At 37.3% G+C, this 24,624-nt stretch overlaps 2 protein-coding genes across 2 annotated transcripts in view; both read right to left on the reverse strand.

Annotated features, from left to right (window-relative positions):
* Nucleotides 1-8,364: 8,364 nt before the first annotated feature.
* Nucleotides 8,365-14,585, reverse strand: LOC106714696 (PE-PGRS family protein PE_PGRS26). Its single transcript, XM_045678651.1, has 12 exons — nucleotides 14,498-14,585; nucleotides 13,484-13,597; nucleotides 12,568-12,618; nucleotides 12,368-12,424; nucleotides 12,097-12,153; nucleotides 11,748-11,804; nucleotides 10,068-10,118; nucleotides 9,680-9,736; nucleotides 9,379-9,435; nucleotides 9,016-9,066; nucleotides 8,554-8,576; nucleotides 8,365-8,409 (listed from the first exon to the last, which is right to left on the reverse strand). The coding sequence occupies exons 1-12, from the start codon at nucleotides 14,583-14,585 to the stop codon at nucleotides 8,365-8,367; spliced, it is 708 nt and encodes a 235-aa protein (XP_045534607.1).
* Nucleotides 14,586-15,234: 649 nt separating this feature from the next.
* Nucleotides 15,235-24,624, reverse strand: part of LOC106714695 (odorant receptor 67a-like) — a 49,394-nt gene continuing 40,004 nt past the window's right edge. Inside the window, exons 2-5 of the mRNA XM_014507799.2 lie at nucleotides 16,122-16,218; nucleotides 15,804-15,908; nucleotides 15,371-15,526; nucleotides 15,235-15,288 (exon numbers count right to left, since the gene is read on the reverse strand). Coding sequence (XP_014363285.2) covers nucleotides 15,235-15,288; nucleotides 15,371-15,526; nucleotides 15,804-15,908; nucleotides 16,122-16,218 — 412 coding nt within the window. The remainder of the gene's footprint in view (nucleotides 15,289-15,370; nucleotides 15,527-15,803; nucleotides 15,909-16,121; nucleotides 16,219-24,624) is intronic.

The following is a 24,624-nucleotide window of genomic DNA, read 5'->3' on the forward strand; positions in this document are numbered from 1 at the left end:
CTAAAGTTACGTAATGAAAAATAGGTACGCTGGAAACTTACGGGTGAAGGACCAAAATGAAATGGACAAAATGAAATGAACAAACCAATAACTCTGCAAATGACTATATTTAAATAAATAACAAATAATTAAGAAATAGAAAGAAAAAGGGTAATCGACAGCCAAACGTCAAGAAGCAATATATGTATAATGTGATTGTCAATAATAGAAAACTACATAAGCTATCAAAATAGCAAAAAGGTCCGCAACACTAACTTTCCAAACCTAGAGGTTTATTGTCTTTACTATAGTTACTTCACTGTCTGTTGATATTATTTAATATCTATATAATATATCTGCTAATATAACATCAATAACTTTATTATAAATTCGGCTAATGACATTGCTACATTTCTGGATACTTATATTCCTAATGCTAGTGCTGCCAATTGCTAGTCAATCAATTCTAGTGTGTGTGCTAAGTGCTTTCAATTCATACGTTCTACTCTTTACCCTCTAAGGTACTCATATTTGTGACGTCATCGATAAAAATTTAACTAAAGTTTATGCAGCGGTATTATAATATTTATTATTATATTTATAATAATATTTGTCGGACGTAAAGTACACCAATTGACAATGACTATCCGAAGTGCTATTAATTTTGCGTAATGGTACCCTCAGTGTAAAACATTTCTTTCAAAGAATAATATCAGAGATTAAAGAAAAACGGGATATTGATCGGGATTTCAAAAGAAACAACTGTTAAAGCATGCTTGTTTATTTATTGTTAACTTTTGTTAACTGATTATAATCATGAAAAATAAAAAAAAATACAAAACATACAATGACATCACAATCCATTATTATCGCCAGTTTCGTTTGAGAGAGTTGACTTAATAACTAAAAATCTAATATTTATTTACAGATGTAATTTATTTTAACACTTAAGTACCTGTAAAAAGTTGATCATTATTTAATAATACACATCAATTGACGATTGACAATTAGGAACTAAGAATGAGAAATAGAAGCGTGAATTATTAATTTTTATAAATTCTGTCATTAAGTTCGTGGCAGCTTCTGCACCTCCTCCTATATTTTTCAAAACTTCTTCAATGTTCCCTTGGATTATTAGGTATATCAACATCATTAATATTATAAATTATTAAGAAAAGACTTTTGAAATGACGTATCATAAAATGATTTGGAAAGTGTTGGCTGGGCCGTGGATTATTTTATATTATTATTTTTCTAAATATTTTTATTAGCCGCTAAGCTTGCATCGAGAATGATTTGTACTTACTAATTATAACAAACGCAGTATTTTTCTCCTGATAAATAATTTCTATAGACATTTTCTTTATCTATATCCTCGTAGTCATCGTCTGAAATAATAAAAGGCAACAATCAAACGATATCGTTTTGTAGGAAAAATTAGCACATTATCATAATTGCGATAATTACTTTATAATCTTTTGTATATATAGCTTGCTTTGGCTTAAGAACTAAAATACTAAAAATCGAATAAATGATATATAAAATGAAAATTGCCTCAGTATATTTTAAAAAAGATTTTCTAATATTAATTCTTTGGGTTTTGACTGCAGTGACCCATTCCATCACTTACATTCTGTTTAAAAGACAGAGACAAAAATATGAGCCATTACAAGTGCTTTTATAAAAGAAGGCCTTCTAAACAAGTTTTTTTTCGTTTGAATAACTCATAATTTTGAATTTTACTGAAAGATTTAAAAGTATTGAATGTAAAGAATGATAAATTTATTATGAAATTAAAAAAAAAATACCTCTGCCATATGAAGTTTTTCTGCCAAGTCGTCTGAATATAGGATAAACGAAACGGGATTTCGTCTTTCGGTAAATTCGTCCTAACCGGTATATTTTAACAGCGCAGCTCTCGTTGTTTTCAGGAGCAGCAGGATTTCCAGGAGGACCAGGAGGCCCAGGAGGTCCCGTTGGTCCCATGTTGCCACCGGGCTCTGAAGTACTAGGTGGACTACCGGGTTTTCCTCCTGGTCCTTTAGATCCAGGGGTGCTAGGCCCAGGAGCACCAGGAGGCCCAGGAGGCCCAGGTGGTCCCGTTGGTCCCTTGTTCCCACCAGATCCTGGAGTACCAGGTTGTCTACCGTGGCTTCCACCTGGACCATTGCTACCTCCTGGTCCTTTAGATCCAGGGGTGCTAGGCCCAGGAGCACTAGGTCCTGTCGGTCCTTTATGTCCACCGGGCTCTGAAGTACTAGGTGGACTACCGGGTTTTCCGCCTGGACCTTTAGATCCAGGGGTGCTAGGCCCAGGAGCACCAGGAGGCCCAGGAGGCCCAGGTGGTCCCGTTGGTCCCTTATTCCCACCAGATCCTGGAGTACCAGGTTGTCTACCGTGGCTTCCACCTGGACCATTGCTACCTCCTGGTCCTTTAGATCCAGGGTTGCTAGGCCCAGGAGCACTAGGTCCTGTCGGTCCTTTATGTCCACCGGGTTCTGATGTACTAGGTGGACTACCGGGTTTACCTCCTGGTCCTTTTGATCCAGGGGTGCTAGGCCCAGGAGCACCAGGAGGCCCAGGAGGCCCAGGTGGTCCCGTTGGTCCCTTATTCCCACCAGATCCTGGAGTACCAGGTTGTCTACCGTGGCTTCCACCTGGACCATTGCTACCTCCTGGTCCTTTAGATCCAGGGGTGCTAGGCCCAGGAGCACTAGGTCCTGTCGGTCCTTTATGTCCACCGGGCTCTGAAGTACTAGGTGGACTACCGGGTTTTCCTCCTGGTCCTTTAGATCCAGGGGTGCTAGGCCCAGGAGCACCAGGAGGCCCAGGAGGCCCAGGTGGTCCCGTTGGTCCCTTGTTCCCACCAGATCCTGGAGTACCAGGTTGTCTACCGTGGCTTCCACCTGGACCATTGCTACCTCCTGGTCCTTTAGATCCAGGGGTGCTAGGCCCAGGAGCACTAGGTCCTGTCGGTCCTTTATGTCCACCGGGCTCTGAAGTACTAGGTGGACTACCGGGTTTTCCGCCTGGACCTTTAGATCCAGGGGTGCTAGGCCCAGGAGCACCAGGAGGCCCAGGAGGCCCAGGTGGTCCCGTTGGTCCCTTATTCCCACCAGATCCTGGAGTACCAGGTTGTCTACCGTGGCTTCCACCTGGACCATTGCTACCTCCTGGTCCTTTAGATCCAGGGGTGCTAGGCCCAGGAGCACTAGGTCCTGTCGGTCCTTTATGTCCACCGGGTTCTGATGTACTAGGTGGACTACCGGGTTTACCTCCTGGTCCTTTTGATCCAGGGGTGCTAGGCCCAGGAGCACCAGGAGGCCCAGGAGGCCCAGGTGGTCCCGTTGGTCCCTTATTCCCACCAGATCCTGGAGTACCAGGTTGTCTACCGTGGCTTCCACCTGGACCATTGCTACCTCCTGGTCCTTTAGATCCAGGGGTGCTAGGCCCAGGAGCACTAGGTCCTGTCGGTCCTTTATGTCCACCGGGCTCTGAAGTACTAGGTGGACTACCGGGTTTTCCTCCTGGTCCTTTAGATCCAGGGGTGCTAGGCCCAGGAGCACCAGGAGGCCCAGGAGGCCCAGGTGGTCCCGTTGGTCCCTTGTTCCCACCAGATCCTGGAGTACCAGGTTGTCTACCGTGGCTTCCACCTGGACCATTGCTACCTCCTGGTCCTTTAGATCCAGGGGTGCTAGGCCCAGGAGCACTAGGTCCTGTCGGTCCTTTATGTCCACCGGGCTCTGAAGTACTAGGTGGACTACCGGGTTTTCCTCCTGGTCCTTTAGATCCAGGGGTGCTAGGCCCAGGAGCACCAGGAGGCCCAGGAGGCCCAGGTGGTCCCGTTGGTCCCTTATTCCCACCAGATCCTGGAGTACCAGGTTGTCTACCGTGGCTTCCACCTGGACCATTGCTACCTCCTGGTCCTTTAGATCCAGGGGTGCTAGGCCCAGGAGCACTAGGTCCTGTCGGTCCTTTATGTCCACCGGGCTCTGAAGTACTAGGTGGACTACCGGGTTTTCCTCCAGGTCCTTTGGATCCAGGGGTGCTAGGCCCAGGACCACCGGGAGGCGCGGGAGGCCTAGGAGGACCTGTCGGTCCGTTATGACTACCGGGTTCTGAAGTACTAGGTGGACTACCGGGGCTTCCGCCTGGACCTTTAGATCCAGGGGTGCTAGGCCCAGGAGCACCAGGAGGCCCAGGAGGCCTAGGAGGTCCTGTTGGTCCTTTGTGTCCACCGGGTTCTGATGTACTAGGTGGACTACCGGGTTTACCTCCTGGTCCTTTTGATCCAGGGGTGCTAGGCCCAGGAGCACCAGGAGGCCCAGGAGGCCCAGGTGGTCCCGTTGGTCCCTTATTCCCACCAGATCCTGGAGTACCAGGTTGTCTACCGTGGCTTCCACCTGGACCATTGCTACCTCCTGGTCCTTTAGATCCAGGGGTGCTAGGCCCAGGAGCACTAGGTCCTGTCGGTCCTTTATGTCCACCGGGCTCTGAAGTACTAGGTGGACTACCGGGTTTTCCTCCTGGTCCTTTAGATCCAGGGGTGCTAGGCCCAGGAGCACCAGGAGGCCCAGGAGGCCCAGGTGGTCCCGTTGGTCCCTTGTTCCCACCAGATCCTGGAGTACCAGGTTGTCTACCGTGGCTTCCACCTGGACCATTGCTACCTCCTGGTCCTTTAGATCCAGGGGTGCTAGGCCCAGGAGCACTAGGTCCTGTCGGTCCTTTATGTCCACCGGGCTCTGAAGTACTAGGTGGACTACCGGGTTTTCCGCCTGGACCTTTAGATCCAGGGGTGCTAGGCCCAGGAGCACCAGGAGGCCCAGGAGGCCTAGGAGGTCCTGTTGGTCCTTTGTGTCCACCGGGTTCTGATGTACTAGGTGGACTACCGGGTTTACCTCCTGATTCTTTTGATCCAGGGGTGCTAGGCCCAGGAGCACCAGGAGGCCCAGGAGGCCTAGGAGGTCCTGTTGGTCCTTTGTGTCCACCGGGTTCTGATGTACTAGGTGGACTACCGGGTTTACCTCCTGGTCCTTTTGATCCAGGGGTGCTAGGCCCAGGAGCACCAGGAGGCCCAGGAGGCCCAGGTGGTCCCGTTGGTCCCTTATTCTCACCAGATCCTGGAGTACTAGGTTGTCTACCGTGGCTTCCACCTGGACCATTGCTACCTCCTGGTCCTTTAGATCCAGGGGTGCTAGGCCCAGGAGCACTAGGTACTGTCGGTCCTTTATGTCCACCGGGCTCTGAAGTACTAGGTGGACTACCGGGTTTTCCTCCTGGTCCTTTAGATCCAGGGGTGCTAGGCCCAGGAGCACCAGGAGGCCCAGGAGGCCCAGGTGGTCCCGTTGGTCTCTTATTCCCACCAGATCCTGGAGTACCAGGTTGTCTACCGTGGCTTCCACCTGGACCATTGCTACCTCCTGGTCCTTTAGATCCAGGGGTGCTAGGCCCAGGAGCACTAGGTCCTGTCGGTCCTTTATGTCCACCGGGCTCTGAAGTACTAGGTGGACTACCGGGTTTTCCTCCTGGTCCTTTAGATCCAGGGGTGCTAGGCCCAGGAGCACCAGGAGGCCCAGGAGGCCTAGGAGGTCCTGTTGGTCCTTTGTGTCCACCGGGTTCTGATGTACTAGGTGGACTACCGGGTTTACCTCCTGGTCCTTTTGATCCAGGGGTGCTAGGCCCAGGAGGCCCAGGAGGCCCAGGTGGTCCCATTGGTCCCTTATTCTCACCAGATCCTGGAGTACCAGGTTGTCTACCGTGGCTTCCACCTGGACCATTGCTACCTCCTGGTCCTTTAGATCCAGGGGTGCTAGGTCCAGGAGCACTAGGTCCTGTCGGTCCTTTATGTCCACCGGGCTCTGAAGTACTAGGTGGACTACCGGGTTTTCCTCCTGGTCCTTTAGTTCCAGGGGTGCTAGGCCCAGGAGCACCAGGAGGCCCAGGAGGCCCAGGTGGTCCGGTTGGTCCCTTATTCTCACCAGATCCTGGAGTACTAGGTTGTTTACCGTGGCTTCCACCTGGACCATTGCTTCCTCCTGGTCCTTTAGATCCAGGGGTGCTAGGCCCAGGAGCACTAGGTCCTGTCGGTCCTCTATGTCCACCGGGTTCTGAAGTACTAGGTGGACTACCGGGGCTTCCGCCTGGACCTTTAGATCCAGGCATGCTAGGCACAGGAGCACCAGGAGGCCCAGCTGGTCCTGTTGGTGCTTTATGACCACCGGGTTCTGAAGTACTAGGTGGACTACCGGGTTTTCCGCCAGGACCTTTAGATCCAGGGATGCTAGGCCCAGGAGCACCAGGAGGTCCTGTTGGTCCTTTATGACCACCGGGTCCTGAAGTACTAGGTGGACTACCGGGGCTTCCGCCAGGACCCATACTTCCTCCTGGACCTTTAGATCCTGGGATGCTTGGCCCAGGAGCACCAGGGGTCCCTGGTGGTCCCGTTGGTCCCTTATTTCCACGAGATCCTGGAGTGCCAGGTTGTCTACCGGGGCTTTCACCTGGACCCTTGCTACCTCCTGGTCCTTTAGATCCAGGGGTGCTAGGCCCAGGACCACCGGGAGGCCCAGGAGGACCTGTCGGTCCTTTATGACCACCGGGTTCTGAAGTACTTGGTGGACTACCGGGGCTTCCGCCTGGACGTTTAGATCCAGGGGTGCTAGGCCCAGGAGCACCAGGAGGCCCAGGTGGTCCCGTTGGTCCCTTATTTCCACCAGATCCTGGATTACTAGGTTGTCTACCGGGGCTTTCGCTTGGACCATTGCTACCTCCTGGCCCCTTAGATCCAGGGGTGCTAGGCCCAGGACCACCAGGAGGCCCAGGAGGCCCAGGTGGTCCTGTTGGTCCCTTGTTACCACCTTGCCCTGAAGAACCAGATGAACTACCGGGGCTTCCGCCAGGACCCATACTACCTCCTGCACCTTTAGATCCAGGGATACTTGGCCCAGGAGCACCAGGAGGCGCTGAAGATCCGGATGGCCCAATGTTACCACCAGGCCCAGAAGTACCTGGTGTGCTTACTGAGCCTTCGCCTGGAACCTCACCACCCTCTGGTCCTTGAGATCCCGGATTGGTTGTCCCAGGAATACCAGGAGGCCCAATTCCTCTGTTCCCAGCGGGCATTGAAGTACCAGGAGTGCTACCGGAGCTGCTTCCTTGTTTTTTATGACCTTTTTTGCCTTTGTGTTTTTTCTTTCTATGGCGTCGCCTTTTCTTGTGCCGCGTTCCGGTCACATTTGTGTGAGAATTTACTGTAAAAAAAGAATCAATTTTAAAATCATTTTCTTATAGGTGCTTATTCTACTTACTTCATAATTACATTACTTTAATTATTTATTTCTTTATGAACCCTGTATTTATTACTATACGAAGCAACTTTTAAATTTGAGATTATACCAGAAGTCTGTGCGCTTGTAAATGCAGAAGCAGATGATGAGCCAATAGCAGATGCTGTGCCTGAAACAACAAATTATTTTAAAGTACGCGTGACAAGATCGAATAGAAGTCTTCCAAAAATCTTTATTGCCTTGTTCATGACATTTTTTTCGTTAGAAGAAAATGATCCGTTTCATATTCTATAACACACAATGTACGTTTAGAAGGCAATTTAAGAACTAATATCAATAAAATAGTTATTGCTTAGTATTATGTTCTTACCTTGTGCGAAAGCTTGGCCAAAACCTAAATCGTCGACCCCTCCAAAGGCGTTGTTAGGCGCTGGAAAGTTTTTACATCCATATTTTGTATCAATGTCAGAATTAGAACATCGTATATGTTAAGGTTGTTTAGAATGATGAAAAAATATAAAATAAATATGTACTAGTATGTCTATATAAGGATGATTAATTTGGCAATTAATTTGACAATTCTCTACAGATGGGTTGAATAAATTGGTTATGAATATTTTCGATTTTCTTTTGTTGTGCTTATAGAACTTTCAATCGAACATTTTAAATTGATTGTTATTTCTGAAATACAATATAAGTAAAGTTGTTTATTTCTATTCCTACTTTATTCTTCAAAACTACGTAAATAAATAAACATTAAACCAAAAATTGCGGTGTTGATAGTCAAAAAAGAAATGTGAGTCAAATTTTAGTGACAAACTTCAATTAATTTTGAACAAGTTGTATGAGAAGTAATACTATAAGACGACTATTTTGTCAACTTTTGATTGTTATTTGATGAATTCACGATGTGTCATCTCTATTATAATATTAGTAAGATAAAAAGAATGAAATTATTAAACGTGAATTTCATAAACAGGGCATTATTGGTTTTTGTCGTGTAAATGGATAGCAGATGCATACGCATTTGTATGTAGCGTTATAGCAATATTCTACGATAATTTATAAATAAATGAATAATGAGCACCTTGAGCTGTACTCATACTGGTAGCACTGCTCGATCCAATTTGTCCATTTTCACTTGCTGAAAACAAAGACATTTAACATGTATATGAATTAATAACCAATTTATTAGAAGCTCGTCGACAGAAAATATGTATCAGTAAAGGTAATGAATATAAAAAAAGTAGTCATGTAACTTAAACATTTATAAATTAAACCAATTTACCAACACAGACAGAGATCTAGGACCTAGATAATTACAAAATCAAAACCTATACTCCGTATCGTCCAACGAATGAGATGTTGGAAGTGCAATTCTAGTTTTTAATTTATCTTACAATGAAGGAAATGACATTTATAGTAAAAGTAAACTTTACAGATGGCCACAAATAAAGAAATCATTCACTTTTTTGTAAAGACAATAGTCATCTTAACATTAGCTGAACCGTTGGCTCGTTTGTTATAAACACAAAACAAATATTATAATTACCTTGTGCTGTACTTTTAGTAGAGGCACTTCCAGACCCGCTACGGCCATTTACAGCAGCTATAATAATGGGCAGTATAGTAAAGTATTTTTCTATCTTATCGTAGATATGTTGTAATTATAAGCGACAGCTTTTGCCGTGTAACTAGATAGACGTTTTACTAGTTATAATTAGAAAAACATAAGATAATGTATAATTACCTATCGCCCCACTTGCAGCAGACGCTGATGCACCTTGGCCGTTTTCAATTGCTACAATATTATTTTATTTATTAACAACAATAAAGAAGAAAAAAAATAGTTCCAAACATTTACACTACCATTATTTACTTAGTAATAAAAAATATTGAACGAAAGTTATTGCTGTTTCTATTTAATCTCTTATGTATTATGTACAGAAATTTATGTTTGTGTTCAATTTGTCTTTTTCAGAGCGGAAGACTCGTATCACGTTTGTAATTAATAAACCATAAGAATAGAATAAATTGAAAGACATTAAACGTTTTGTTTGTGATGTTACCTATTTACTTATAAGATAGAATAAAAGGCTGTAGTTAGATTTACCTTGTGCTCCACCACTAGCCGAAGCACTGCCAGAATGGCCGTGGCCATTTTCAACAACTGCAAATTAATAAAAAAAATCATAACAGAAGTCCTTTATTCAGATGCAATTAGCGTTTTGTTACTATTTGCTATCAAACAACACTATTGCACTCGAAAATATTTCAAGATGGACCTTAGTCCTGAAAGACAAACTGGGTTTTTTGACTTTAATAATCTATGTCTAATAAAATTTAATTTGTTCTTTATGTTTTTTTTTTAAAACTCCCTGTATTTAATAAATATCAATATAATTTGTAATTACCTTGCGCTGCGTTTAAAGTAGACGCGCTACTTGATCCGTTCCCACCATTTTCAGTTGCTACAATAAAGGTTAAGAAAAAATAAACTTATCAAAAATTTATAACGAATAAGTATTACAATGAGATTAAAATTTTACATTGATTAATTGGCAAAGCTTAGTTTTAGCAAAATATAGTATAAAACCATTAGCAAAATGAGGTATAGTCTTGCTTAACACTAATGAGCTTTTTTATTACTGACTCATATGTAATTAATTATGTTTGTAATTAATCTGTTTAATCATCTTTAATTGAACGTGAAAACATAGAGATCGATCTGTTTCATATGTACCATAGTTAAAAGCTGTCAGGGTAGGATAGAGAAAATAATATGAACAATTTAAAAATTACCTTGAGCTCCACTTAAAGCAGCAGCGCTGCCAGAACGACCATTTTCAGTGGCTGCAATAGATGCACATATGTTCATAATTAAATGCATGTTTTTATTTGTATCTAGCTTTTACCCGCGACTCCGTCCGCGCGGAATAAAAAATAGAAAACGGGGTAAAAATTATCCTATGTCCGTTTCCTGGTTCTAAGCTACCTGCCCACCAATTTTCAGTCAAATCGATTCAGCCGTTCTTGAGTTATAAATAGTGTAACTAACACAACTTTCTTTTATATATATATAGATTTGGCTGTCACAATGTTAGTAACCGAAATCCTCCGAAACGGCTTGACCTATTGTATGAAATATTATGTGCATATTCAATAAGTCTGAGAATCGGCTACTATTTATTTTTCATACCCCTAAGTGATAAGGGTTGCAAAGGCACAGATGTAGAACATAGTTTTAATATATAATTTGACATATGCGGAATAAGTCAAAAGCGTTATGTCTTGTTTTGGCAATTGTTGCAAGACGCAGGTGAAGGCAAAGCGAAAAGTAATGAATTTATGATTCAGTTGAAAGCATTAAATAAGAATTGTTTTATACCTTGAGCTGCATTCATAACAGCAGCACTTCCCGATCCACCGTTGCCATTTTCACTAGCTAAAAGAGAATCATAGTGTGACTACACTTCGTGGAAATGGGGTCTTAGTTCATTAACTCCTTTCATTTTTTTTCTTTTCGATTACTTTTTAAAATATCCCTAGTAAGCTTCTTTGAAACCGTGTAATAGATTTCCAGTGCATAGATTACAATGTGCATAGAGAGATAAATAAATAAAATCATGACAATAATAACCTTTTGCTGAACCAATTGAAGTTGCGATGCTTGAACCGTCTTTTCCGTTTGTACCTGCTGTAATATACGAGTTTGCAGTTATGTAAAAAGATTATTATTAATTGAAGAACTTATAATTTGTTCAATTAAATTGACTACATCAAGAAGCTGATTTACGTATGAAGATAACGCTAACATTAAGATTTATTAAATAAATATATAAATATATGTAAATAGAGATATAATAAAAGAAGACGGTATTGATCCCATGAGATGTGAGAATTGTTTAAGTAGCTATTACTTAAAATGAAATAAAAAATACGAGATTGAAATAGTACAAGTAATTGAACATTTTGCACACCTTGTACTGCGTTCAAGACTGAGGCTACGCTATTTCCTTTACCACCATCTTCAGTCGCTGCAACAAATGTATCACATCAAAAGATCTAAGATACGTAAAACTTAGTCGTTATAAAGATAGATCTCCATAAAGACGTGAATAAAAACATCATCATCATCATCAACCTGCCCTTATCCCTATGGAGGGTCGTCACAGTATGTACTCCTCCATACATCTCTATCAGCCGTCATATCTGAATTTACCCCCTTCTTACGCATATCCTCTTTCACACTATCCAAAGACGTGAATAGAAACAAGCAACGCTTTATGTAATTACAAAAATTGAGCCCTACCACCTAGGCCTCTATGACATGCCGGCGATGAATACAAATCGACTAAAACATTATTATTTTACTTTCCAGTATTGCTTGGTTAACATTATCCAACATGTTCAAATTGTAGCGGACGTTAATTAATTCTCAAGAGAATACCGTGTGTATAAAAAATATAAAGTTAAAATTACCTTGTGCCGAGCCAAGACCTGTAGCGCTGCTCGATCCGCCCCGGCCATTTTGTTTTGCTGTAATACGTATTAAAATTTTATGAAACTGAAAAAAATATTTGACAGGAATATAGGTTTAGCCCTATGAATGTTATCGATTGAATAAAAAAGAAAAAAAAGGTGGAAAAATTGTATAAAAAATAACTAAATTGACAGAGCCAAGGCCAACAAAGGGCGAGAAGTCTAAAGGTGGAACAGAATGAACCCACGTTTTTAAAGTTATTCACGAATAGTATTGATTTTAATTATTCCATAATAACTTTCCTCAAACTAGTTCAGTATATTACTAATAAAGTTTAATAATGTTCACCTTGAACTGCATTAAGAACAGAAGCACTGCCACTACCGCCTTGACCATTTTCAGTTGCTATAAAACGGTAAAAAAATAAAGATTAATATATTGACTAAAATGAAACTAAAATAAAACATACATGAAAAATGAATAAGCCTTTATTATGAGTTAATAAAAATATAATCTTACAACATAAAGACTTGAGGTATGTTTAAGGTTTTATGATGTTACATCAAGAGTAATTAATAAAATGTATAATGTTTTTTTATACTTGGTTGGTAATAATTACCTTGCGCTGAGCCTATAGCGGAAGCACTGCCTGATCTGCCTCGACCATTTACAGTAGCTGTGACATGACATTGTGATCATGAAAAACTTTAAAATTTATAGTATGACGAGGTTAAATGTCATTTATATTTGTTCTTTCAGTTATTATGTATGATGTATTTTTTTAACATATAAATAATGTTTAAAAAACTGAAACATTACCTTGTACTGCGCTTAAGGCAGAAGCACTGCTTTCGATTCCCTTCCCAACACCTGTAATGTAAGTGCGCAATTTTTGAGTCTCTAGTAGATCAGACAATGAATATAATAAATATGGGCTATTATCCCCAATGAGCGTCGGTGGCTCAGGGGTTAAGCACTTGACTTGCAATCTACAGGTCCTGGGTTCGAATCCCGCCATGTACCAATGTGTTTTTCGATTTTCGATTTACATATGTACATTTATCCGACGTTCTTACGGTGAAGGAAAACATCGTGATGCAACCTGCACATATCTGAGAAGAAATTCAATGATATGTGTGAAGTCAACCAACCCGCACTGGGCCAGCGTGGTTGACTATGGCCTAGTCACCCCTAACTTGGGGTAGGCTCCGAGCCCCTCGGTGGGGACGTATAGTGAGCTGATGATGAATGAATGATGAATCCCAGACATACAAAATTGTCTCTTTCGTCACTTTTAATTTTTAAATTAGGTAACATCTTTACATCATATAATAGGAGTTTGGTAAAATATTGCAGATTTTAAAAAACTCAAGCTACAAATGTCTAGCGTAAGTCAGCGAAAAAGTTCTAGTCATAAATTCTGTGTATTAGATAAAAACAACACAAATAGAGATGATTGATTATTTTCTTTAGATATCTTTAGTTTTGTTTAGAAAGAATATTAATCTTAATATAAATACTGTAGTAAAAATTATGTAAATTGTGTTTGTCTACTTACCATTGGAAACTGCGTTTGCTGCAGATACGGCTGTTCAAATATTTAATAAAAATTAAAGCGAATAACAACTTACTTATTCGTAATATAAAGGATCGATACGTTAAAATATTCTTGCGTGTTGATGAACTCATTTCAATAGATGGCGTTATTTTTTATAAATTATTTTTTTCGTCTAACCTGCAGCTCCTACGAGTCCATTATCTTCATCGGACCCTGAGTCCTCATATGAATCATATTCATAGCTTTCACTCGAACCTGAGTCTTCGTAAGATTCGGATTCCGAATCACCATCTTTAACAACATTTAAGAAAATTTTGTTTATTATATGAAAAAAGATTCTTGTAGGCAAATTAAAAATTATGGCGTCGTTGCCGATGGAGTAATTTCCAGTCCTCTCTCTCTTGTACTATCCTCTTTATTTCCTAATAAGACACAACCTCTACTTTACCCTTTATCTGTTGTATGTTATTCTTGACCTTCCCCTATTTTGTCCCTTCCATTTTACTTTCTATAATTGTGATTATACTCGTAATGTGGTCGTCGTCGTATCAGTTGTCCCAACAACTTTTCTGTTCTGTTTTTTATTAGTACAGAAAAATAAAGCTTACTAAATTAGATATTGCTATTGGTTGCTTTCATCAATTTTCTCATAGATTACATATATATTTTAGTGAATATTATTTTTGTTTTTATATTGTCCCGTTGCGATTTTTTCGGCTTATTTATCAAAGCTAAAGGTATAGAAAATGGAACATCACTTTAAGAGATTATTAAAGATTGTTAAGCAACAAAACTATACTTACTACTGGCCACAGGTCCACTTGTTCCTTTGTTAACAGTTGTCGCTGAAATAAAGAAGTATAGGTTAAGCTAATATTAAATATTTCGATGCGTATTAAACCCAAAAATAGATTCAACTTTTTGTTTGAGAATTTTTTTTTGTTATCTATCCGCTAACGCTAGTCGAGACATTTACTGAGTAATTTTAATTAAAACGTTTTGAGAATTTACGTGCCGTAACTGAGATTTTAATTATGAAACCGATTCCTCCCGATTTGTTTGTGTCCTTATGATTATGGTTAGAAAGAACAGGTCATTTAAATAGGAGAATGGTAGCGCTTTTAAATCATACCTTACATCTTTGTTAGGAGAAAAACAAAAAATTTTTTTTAAATAGTATGAGGTACTTACGTGGCTGGATTTGGGTTTCACCAGTCGCTAATATAACAGAACTGAAAACTAATATATAAAGTAGTATCGTATAAATCTTAAGCCCCATTTTCAGGGCTACTGAGTTTAATTATTTTCGCAAGTGCATTCATTTATATGCAATACACAAGCAATTAAATCACCATAATATTGAATACTACATCACGATTTTGAGACGTGCAATCAAATCGTGATAAAATGATAACGGTAATTTAAATTTTATAATTAACATAAAATTTGCAGTAAATGTTTGATTCTTGTAACAAATAGAAGTGTACAATATGTTAGGTACCAATTTCAGTTTAACAACACCTATATTCCTTTAGTAATATATATTTTTAAAATACTTTTCCAGATATGAGTGACATAGTCGATGGAGCTAAGGTATTTTTTAGAAAAAATATCACTTCAGCATATGGTGTCTTAAAAATACTGATGTATCTAGAAAAATTACGACTATGTTTGTAAGGTATGTTCTTTTCGATTCATCCGCTTTCAATAAAATATCCGACTGTTAAGTTTACATTTTTTTTAGTAACTAGGGATGACTGTCATTGTTATGATAAAGTGTGACAATTAAACAATTAATATTATAATAAATAAAAATATATTATATTCATTTAATACATCAAAAAGTGTATTCCATTATTAGTTGATAAAAGTATCTTTCAACTTCTTTCTTGTTTTCAATAATTAAAATGACAAAAGATAGTTTTTAGCTAAGGATAAACTGTGCGCAACAAATTGAAGAATTGATATGAAGTGCTGCATATCTGAAAATAAAGTTTTTTTTATATATAAAAAAAACAAAAAACCTTCTTAACGCAATCTCTTTACTATAATTTGTTTACTTACAGCGCTAAATGTGTTGAGATTCATGACAAGGTATCCATTAGCCGTTAGCTTAAATGGTTTCTGAGTTCGCATCATGAACATTAGCATGATTTTCTTCACCTCTTGGCTTGCATTCGGCCAATCTGCTGAGTAGATCGATTCGGTCAAGTTTTCACTCTGCAATAAAGTTTTATTTCACTGTTAAATTTTCGTCCTCAAGTAAGAAATTATTGAAATGTAATCGTGAAGAATCACTGCCGAAACATTTTTTTAAACCTATAGTTTTTTAGGTCAATTAGGGGAAAAAAAATTGGTTTTATACAAATGTTACAATAAAGATTACAATGTATGTACATGTGTAATCCAGAGTTAAGTAAAACATTTAAAGTCGAGCAACGAGCATCTGAAATTTCGCCTCAAATAGCCAATAATAGTGATGTATATATATACTTACGTGGTCACTTAAAACTTGTCCAACAATGCATTGATTAAAACTCTCAACGAGTAATGACATGAAAAAGGAGAAGTAACGCACAGACTGATAAAAGTCTTCTACTACCTGAAAGATGATATATAAGTTAGTGTATATTGAATGATATTAATTTGGACCAAAACATGGATTGATCAATTATTTCTTAGTTGTCTAAGAAAGCAAAACTTAAGTGTGTTTTGATGTCTTAAATATTATTTTCATCATAGTTAACAGAGTCTAGTTGTAAATTTGAACTTGTTAAAATTCATTTTGATTGACTTTATTCTCGTTATAACTTACCGTAAAAGTGTATGCAGTAAGGCAAATAAATATCGCTCCAAGAGAGTAATTCAGTAACATTGCGTCACCTAAAACTTTGTCGAGTGAAGCAGACATCCTGCAAAAAAACGAGACTATATTAAAGATGCTGAAATTATTATAAAGCTAGATTTTAATTTAAAAAAAAAAACTTAACGTTGCAAGACGATGATGTCTTTTAATGATTATCTTCAGTTGAAACAAAACTCTTTCATGAATATCGTTAAAATTTCTTCCTCTTTTTAATTTTTTCATGTCCTCTGTACTTATCAATTCTTCTAGACTATGTCCTAAGATTTTTAACTCCATACAAATGAATAAAATGTAAGTAGCTTGCATCATGTTTGAGAATAAATAAACACAAACAACGAGGGCAGTCATTAAACTTTCCCATATGTATGCGCCCCAGTACCACTTCACTTTGTCAAAAGGATACCAGCCGTCAAAGGGATAAAGGTAATGCAAATCTTCACCAAGAACCCTATTCTCATACGTCATTACAAGATATGGGAATGAATTGACGACAATAATAAGTGGAATCGAATAATAAAATATAAATCTGTTAACAATCATAGATATAAATTTATACTTCTTTAACACTTTTATATGTGCATTTGAATTAATTGACACAATATCCCATAATTCATATTTAAAATGATAAAATATTTCATCGTACAATATTCTATTTGTGTGGATTTTAGTATATTTTATAGCGGATATCGCGCAGACGCCTAAATTTGGTGCAATATTAATAAGTTCAAAGAAATCTTTAAAGCCGGTATGGCATAATGTTAGAAATAACTGAGTCGTAGTACATGTTACTAAAAATTTAATTATGTAGAATCCAAATATTTGGTACTTCCTACGTCCTATGAAAGGGAAGAGAAATATTTTCGAACCCATTGTACGTAAAAATTCAAGTTCGTTTAAAATCGGTTGCCGTAGAGATCTATGAGACATGATGGTAACAATAATATTTTTTTAAGGAAGCGTCTATGTCCATACGAATGTTATAAAAGAATAGTTAAAGGGACATATACTTTTAAAGAATTTTACACGATAATTATAGGCACGGGGAAATATTAAAAGCATTCATTTGAATAAATATGTGACTAGGGAAATGAAAATCAGTTTTTGTCATAAAGCCCTTTTGAATAAATAATTGTCTTAAGCTTCTATAATTTTGCTGTACGACTATATGGTTTAATAATTTGTTATTAATTTTAAATACCCTAGTCGTGGTCCCAAGTATTTACTACTGAGAGCACAATTTAAAGAATGAATTTTTAGAAATGTTTCTGAGCACATTTGTAACTCGTATATTATTAACCGTGGATTTTTGGGATCAAAATCTCCATTTTAAAACATATTGTTATCTCTGTTTTGTTAAAGATAATGACTGAGATGACGATATGTTTATAAGATGACGATAAAGAGTTTTTGGTCTCAGAAACCCACAGTAATCGACAAATTATCTATAGGGCACGGCAATAGGCTTAACATTACGAAATAAATTTAATCCAAAAAATGGATAATTAACAAAAGGATAATAATAAAATAGATAGTTAATTTTTATTTATTTTCACATTATTGTATGGTAAAATATATATTAATAAATAGGGTCTACGGATCTCTACTTATCAACGCAAATTACACAGTGATCACTCAATCTGAAACGTATGCTTTGAGCTTTATAATAATGTTTCTAAGACACAAATTAGCAACGCTTACTGTTCGCATACATTGACAGGATTGTAATTTAATATTGACGTAAATAGGTCAAGGAGCGAGAGCTCTTGTGACTTATAATTTGCCGTATTGTTCGTAGTTAAATCGCAGGAGTGCTGCTATACAATGCCGTTTGAGGTTCTTTGATGCATGACTAACGTGGGCATTAATCTGATGAGAGCATGTCATACACTCATCCTAATGCAAGCACGGAGATTGTTTTCATACCGATTTGCATTAGCTTATTTCTTTGAACTTCAAAATGTGATCACGTAGATGAAAGTTTATTAATTATATGTTGTTTTTTAAAATCGCTTTTATCATATATCTTAAGTCTTTTATATTCAGCTTACTTTATAAGAGGTAGTTTAGTCGTTTCATGAAATGTATCAAACTCAAAACACTGCAAACATATTAAGCGAAGAAAAATACAAGTATTTCTTGTTAGTCAATTCGATCCCCTGAATTCAATCAAGCGGAACATTCATTCAAATGGGGTCACATTTGTCTTTAAATTGTATTCATTTATGAAATGATTTCCAAATCTTTATAAATGAACATACCTTGTGTGTATGTTTATACGTTTGTGTGTATACGTTTCGTGTATACGTGTGCGTGTATACGTTTTCGATTGTAGTTCAGATTGAATTACAATACGACCTTTTCAAAGAATAATAGAACATTTTCCTTTCTCTTATAAAAGCCCAAATGCATATAGGTTTGTAAATATCCATAAATATAATTTACTTAGTTGCTTTAAAACATTTAAGGTATGGAGAGTATGGAGAGCGTCGGTGGCTCAGGGGTTAAGCACTTGACTTGCAATCTGCAGGTCATGGGTTCGAATCCCGCCATGTACCAATGTGTTTTTCGATTTTCGATTTACATATGTACATTTATCCGACGTTCTTACGGTGAAGGAAAACATCGTGATGTAACCTGCACATATATGTGAAGAAATTCAATGATATGTGTGAAGTCAACCAACCCGCACTTGGCCAGCGTGGTTGACTATGGCCTAGTCACCCCTATCTTGGGGTAGGCTCCGAGCCCCTCAGTGGGGACGTATAGTGAGCTGATGATGATGATTTAAGGTATATTTTCCTTTAGCAATTACTACTCTGTGGTGAAAACACAACCGAAACGAAACAAATTAAACCAAAACTGAATGTTTTGGTATGAAACTATGTAATGTTTTCTGTATACAAGTATACACGTAGATGTCTTTAAGAAATGTACAGAATAAGATTATGAAGTGGTTATTCCGCCTTCCGATTCCACACAATAGATTTTCTTATAAAACGCTTCATTCAAATGTACGAACAAGGTCTCACACGTCAAATTTCATTCAGTGAATAGAACACCCTTCGTAGCGCAGAATCTTTATAAATAGTTGTGCCCGGATGAAGCTTAATTTGATGGAAATCCGTGGCTCCTCTCAATAGATTCCACGAAGTCAAAGGTTCGTGAGGAGTTAGTAAATTTGTCGAGTGATTTAATTGAGGTTCCACATTCATAAGTCAAAGGATGTTTAATTAAATTTTTGTGATTTTAAAAAGCTGTTTTTGTTTATTTTCCGTGTTAATGATATTAAATCTTTTAAATAGGATTTATTTTGTTAACACAAATTACACAAAGGGGCTTTAAGGGGCACTGCTAACTCATATAGTCTTTGTATGCTGCATCGGCTTGCTTTTTAAAAATTTCAGTGATGTTTCGTTGAACTTTTTATTTTTTATTTTTTCAAACAATTTATTTGCAATCAATTCTAATAGCAATGAACACAAATAACTTTAGTAAACAGGAGAAGTACTCGAGTTTAGAATGTTTCTAATTAAAACTTCGCGTTGTATTTAAATCACCTGTAATTAGGTATGTAAACAAGCGACTATCGCTGCGCCGGGCACTTAGTGCTAGTTGTGAGTTGCTCCAACGAACTATAAGTACGCTCCTTGTACTAATTAAAACAGACGCTGTACGAAATGAGGACTATTCGAGGCGCAACAGAGGAATAAGAGCCTTCTCAGTAAATAGAGATGAAAATAAAATTATACTACACGCCCTAGGGAGCTTTGAATACACGTGATCTACTTTTAACGTATTGTGTTTGCTATGCTTTTTTAACAAAGGAACGAAGAATTTCTTATGTAGAAAATTATGTAAGTTATGCAAAGAGAAATAAGAACTACACTGACATATAATTTCATTATCAAGCGTTTGTACCCGACTGCAATGAGATTAAAGATTTTTACGGATTTGTTACTTATCAGAATAAAATAATTATCAGAATTCTGCTGTTACATTTATCAAATAGGTATGCATGATGTATACATGATGAGCTTTAATTTCATTTAATTTCGGATGATTTTCTAGTCAACTGAACTAATGAAGAACTTTACATTAGTCAGGTATCATCATCATCATCAGCTCACTATACGTCCCCACTAAGGGACTTGGAGCCTACCTTGAGTTATAGGTGATTAAGCCATAGTAAACCACGCTGGCCCAGTGCGGGTTAGTTTACTACATAAATCGTTGTATTTCTTCGCAGATATGTGCATGTTACATCGTCGGAGAAATGTACATATGTATATCGAAAATGCAAAATCACATTGGTACGTGGCGGAATTCGAACACAGGACCTGCATATTACAAGTCAAGTACTTAACCCCTGAGCCACCGACGCTCTTTTTTTATATTGAAAAAGTTAGCGCTTGACCTCGATCCCACCCGATGAGGTGATGATGTGGTCTAAAGGTAGTACGCGCTAGCTTTGTAGATGCCTATTCACTCTACTCTTGAAGGCCCCCACATCGTACTTGAACGAAAAAACTGACGCCGGCAACTTATTCCAATCCTTAGCAGTACACACAAGGAACGATGATTCAAACTTTTTCGTTCGCTCGTGACGCTCTTCAGTTAGTCAGGTATACGTAGAAATATCAAGTTTTATTTTTATTTTAATAGCCAATAAACTTGTCTCACTTTATTAGAATTTACATCTTACTTTAATCTTGTGGGAATACAGTCTTATGTATATATATAATCCGCCAAAATTTCAAAAGTAAATAAGAAACCTGGCATAAAAAAGAACAATAAATGTAGAAAATATTTATAGACCTAAAATAACGACTTGGTTTACCCAATACTTTTCATTCTTACGTCTATGATCAGGTAAAACCTATAGACTAATGCGACCAGGGTAAAGTAATCGTTATAACATTGGCTACTCAATGCAATGATGTTCTATAACTGCTTTAGTTATAGCAAGGTTCATCCACCTTCCCGACACCATGTCTAGGGCGATTTGTTATTGTAATGTTAGCAATCTGTCGCTTGGCCAACGTTATAACTCAAGACAGCGATATAAGCGATGAGGTCGCGTAATGGCGGTTTTGTTAGCTTGTTTATTGTGATTGTTGATGAATTACGTTTTCTACAATTCATAAAAATGAAAAACATACGTCGTATTTGATTTTTTTCGTTTCATTTTACATGCATTTACATCATTAAAATGAATAACATTGTCTTGTAATAAACATGATAAAGACATTAACTGTTTTAATAGTTAAGATTATAAAAAAATATATTTTACTGTTTTTTTATATACACATACCTTTCTAACTTAAAGTAACAAATAGCCTATAAGGGAACTATCCTAAGAATGCTGTCAAAAAACCAATAGGATAGTTAATTTTCAGTACCCCTCGGCCGACGCGGTCAGAAACCGAATTTACCGCGGAATTATTATTGAAAAGCTCCCCCTAGACAAATTGTCGTGTTGCTAGAGGCGATGGTTTTCTCTTTGCAACTATTTTAAGGGTAGGAATTTGACGTGTTTATTAGATGCAGTATAATCAACTGACCATCACCAGTTCATCTTATTAATAATTTGTTTTGTAAAGATAAGTGCAATGGTGGCAGTTACATACGAATCGAAAATATGGTAAATTTTAAATGTTTACCGCGAATAATAGCAATTGTCAAGGGCACTGCGCGCTCTTAGTTTATAAAAACAGTAATATACAAAAAATAGTTTAAAAGCATATAGGTCCCAGACATGTTTAGAGTTAAACTGTTTTACATAAAGTAATAAGTATATCAAATAGGGTCCGAGGATATTATAGAAGAAGACAGTTCCTGTTGTACCTGTAACAATGTTACACCCTAATCAATGCTCGACAGAACAATAAACGTGTGGTCATCCTTCAAACATGGGATGAAATTCAATAAATTGGCACAGTAAGGGCGGTCGCGGACGATGTCCGCCGAGTGGAAACTTTGAATCGCCCTCAGCGGCCGCCCATAGCAACGAGGGGCATCCTTTTGTCCACCAAATTGCCTCATCCCATGTTACTTAATAAGGGCTTTTCTATAACTATCAAATTTAACATCAAAATTGCTTCTTTATAACCAAACTCTTTGATGTTTTCTGCATATGGACATTGTGTATAATAAATTTTTCGATTTCATACAACAATGGTACCTAGTTGATTTTCCGTTCGATGTATTTCGCTTTCTATTTTTAGTTTCGCTTGTTAAAAGTTTAACATAAACTTGTGTTGGCATTATGTAAATTTGAATCCATTGGAATATTTATTGGCCGCATCGAATTTCTAATTAGATATCTCCTTGTCGACGGGGCCCTGTGGGAAATCGCTTCGGCCCGAATTGACGTCGTGACGTTGTATGTATTATAAGCAGGAATACATGACTCTATTTATCAGGTGCTCTCTAATTGACTAATTTACATTAATACACTTTTATTTAAATTCTTATTCTTTGTAAATAATATTACTAAACGTCAAATTCTTACTTGAGTGTTTTACATACTTTTTATTTTTAAAAACATTTCAATTATTTTTTGTTCTTGACGAAAGATATTTTTTTTTTACAATGTTACTACTTTTTAATAACATAACTTTTTCAAATTAGCTATGTACAATAGGGTGGGTCAAAATAATCAACTATTTTTTTTTTACAATTAATACGGAAAAATGGGTTACTAGGCACCTTAAAAAAATTCTCACCAAATATGAACTCTTAATTTTAATAGGAAGATCCTCCGCGTCGCAGTTTTTCATTTTTTTCTCAGTCCAATAGAAAAAAATTCATTCCTCATCATTAATTGGTCGTACAGAAAAATTTTTTTTAAGAATTTTGTAGGAAATTTAATGCTCTACAAAAAAGGTATCTTATGTTTTTTCCGTAAACCTCACCATTTCACTAATATTGAAGATTTAAGATTGATTATTTTAAGTCAAATGTCACTTTTGTTTATGAATTTTATAACTCGACAAGAAATGGCTATTATTGAATGCGCAATAGAAATTTTTGTAGCAAATTAACTGCTCTATAAAAATGGTATCATATGTTTTGGCGATTAAATTAAGCGTTCAAAAGATATTCATCATCAAACTTTCATGTATACCGATTTTAAGAGTTTTTGATTAAATAATCGAAAAATTTCAATTTAATCTATCAGTTTTGAGAAAATTTACACGAAAAATTTTTTTTTTTTTATCAACTGAGAAACTTCAAAATGTTTTTCAAGCTTTTTTTTATGTGTAAGTATTTTTATCTACATTTAAAAAAATAAATTGTACATTATTTATCGCTTAGTTAATCATTTATCAATAAAAAAAATAATAATGTACAATTTATTTTTTTAAATGTAGATAAAAATACTTACACATAAAAAAAAGCTTGAAAAACATTTTGAAGTTTCTCAGTTGATAAAAAAAAAATTTTTTTCGTGTAAATTTTCTCAAAACTGATAGATTAAATTGAAATTTTTCGATTATTTAATCAAAAACTCTTAAAATCGGTATACATGAAAGTTTGATGATGAATATCTTTTGAACGCTTAATTTAATCGCCAAAACATATGATACCATTTTTATAGAGCAGTTAATTTGCTACAAAAATTTCTATTGCGCATTCAATAATAGCCATTTCTTGTCGAGTTATAAAATTCATAAACAAAAGTGACATTTGACTTAAAATAATCAATCTTAAATCTTCAATATTAGTGAAATGGTGAGGTTTACGGAAAAAACATAAGATACCTTTTTTGTAGAGCATTAAATTTCTTACAAAATTCTTAAAAAAAAATTTCTGTACGACCAATTAATGATGAGGAATGAATTTTTTTCTATTGGACTGAGAAAAAAATGAAAAACTGCGACGCGGAGGATCTTCCTATTAAAATTAAGAGTTCATATTTGGTGAGAATTTTTTTAAGGTGCCTAGTAACCCATTTTTCCGTATTAATTGTAAAAAAAAAATAGTTGATTTTTTTGACCCACCCTAATGTACAAGTACTTAAAAAAATTAGAAAAACTTTATTTAATTAATATTACGTGTTATAACTTTTAATTGGGTAGATGTTAGGGTGTACCTCGACTAATTAGGGATCGCCATTTATTGAGTTGTCCAGAGGCGATTGTTGCTGACCAGAGAGATACACACAGCTGGAGCGAATATAGTCGTATTAAATATAGAGCAATGTTATTAATAATAATTGAGTATCATTAGTGATTTCAAGTTTTACTTATAGGAAACTGCAAACGGTTTAAACGGAGAAGAATTGGCAAAATACAAATCTAAAAACGTAACGTAACAAAATAAAGGTCTAATTTATCCAAGTTTAATCGTTACCACCACAACCATTCCACAACGACGAGGTTTTCGCGTAACTTCCTACATTACATTGCCGCGTTGTGGAATATGTGAATTTCTAAACAGTTACGACTAA

This window comes from Papilio machaon, chromosome 7 (assembly GCF_912999745.1).
Source record: "Papilio machaon chromosome 7, ilPapMach1.1, whole genome shotgun sequence".
NCBI lineage: Eukaryota > Metazoa > Arthropoda > Insecta > Lepidoptera > Papilionidae > Papilio > Papilio machaon.

Excerpts from the sequence above, each read along its gene's own strand:
- LOC106714696 (XM_045678651.1), bottom strand. The coding sequence starts at position 14,585 with ATGGGGCTTAAGATTTATACGATACTACTTTATATATTAGTTTTCAGT. Across the intron at positions 10,119-11,747 it reads AGGTCTTGGCTCGGCACAAG|CCACTGAAAATGGTCGTTCT; the intron begins GTAATTTTAACT and ends CATCTATTGCAG. Across the intron at positions 8,410-8,553 it reads CTAGATCTCTGTCTGTGTTG|CAAGTGAAAATGGACAAATT; the intron begins GTAAATTGGTTT and ends CTTTGTTTTCAG.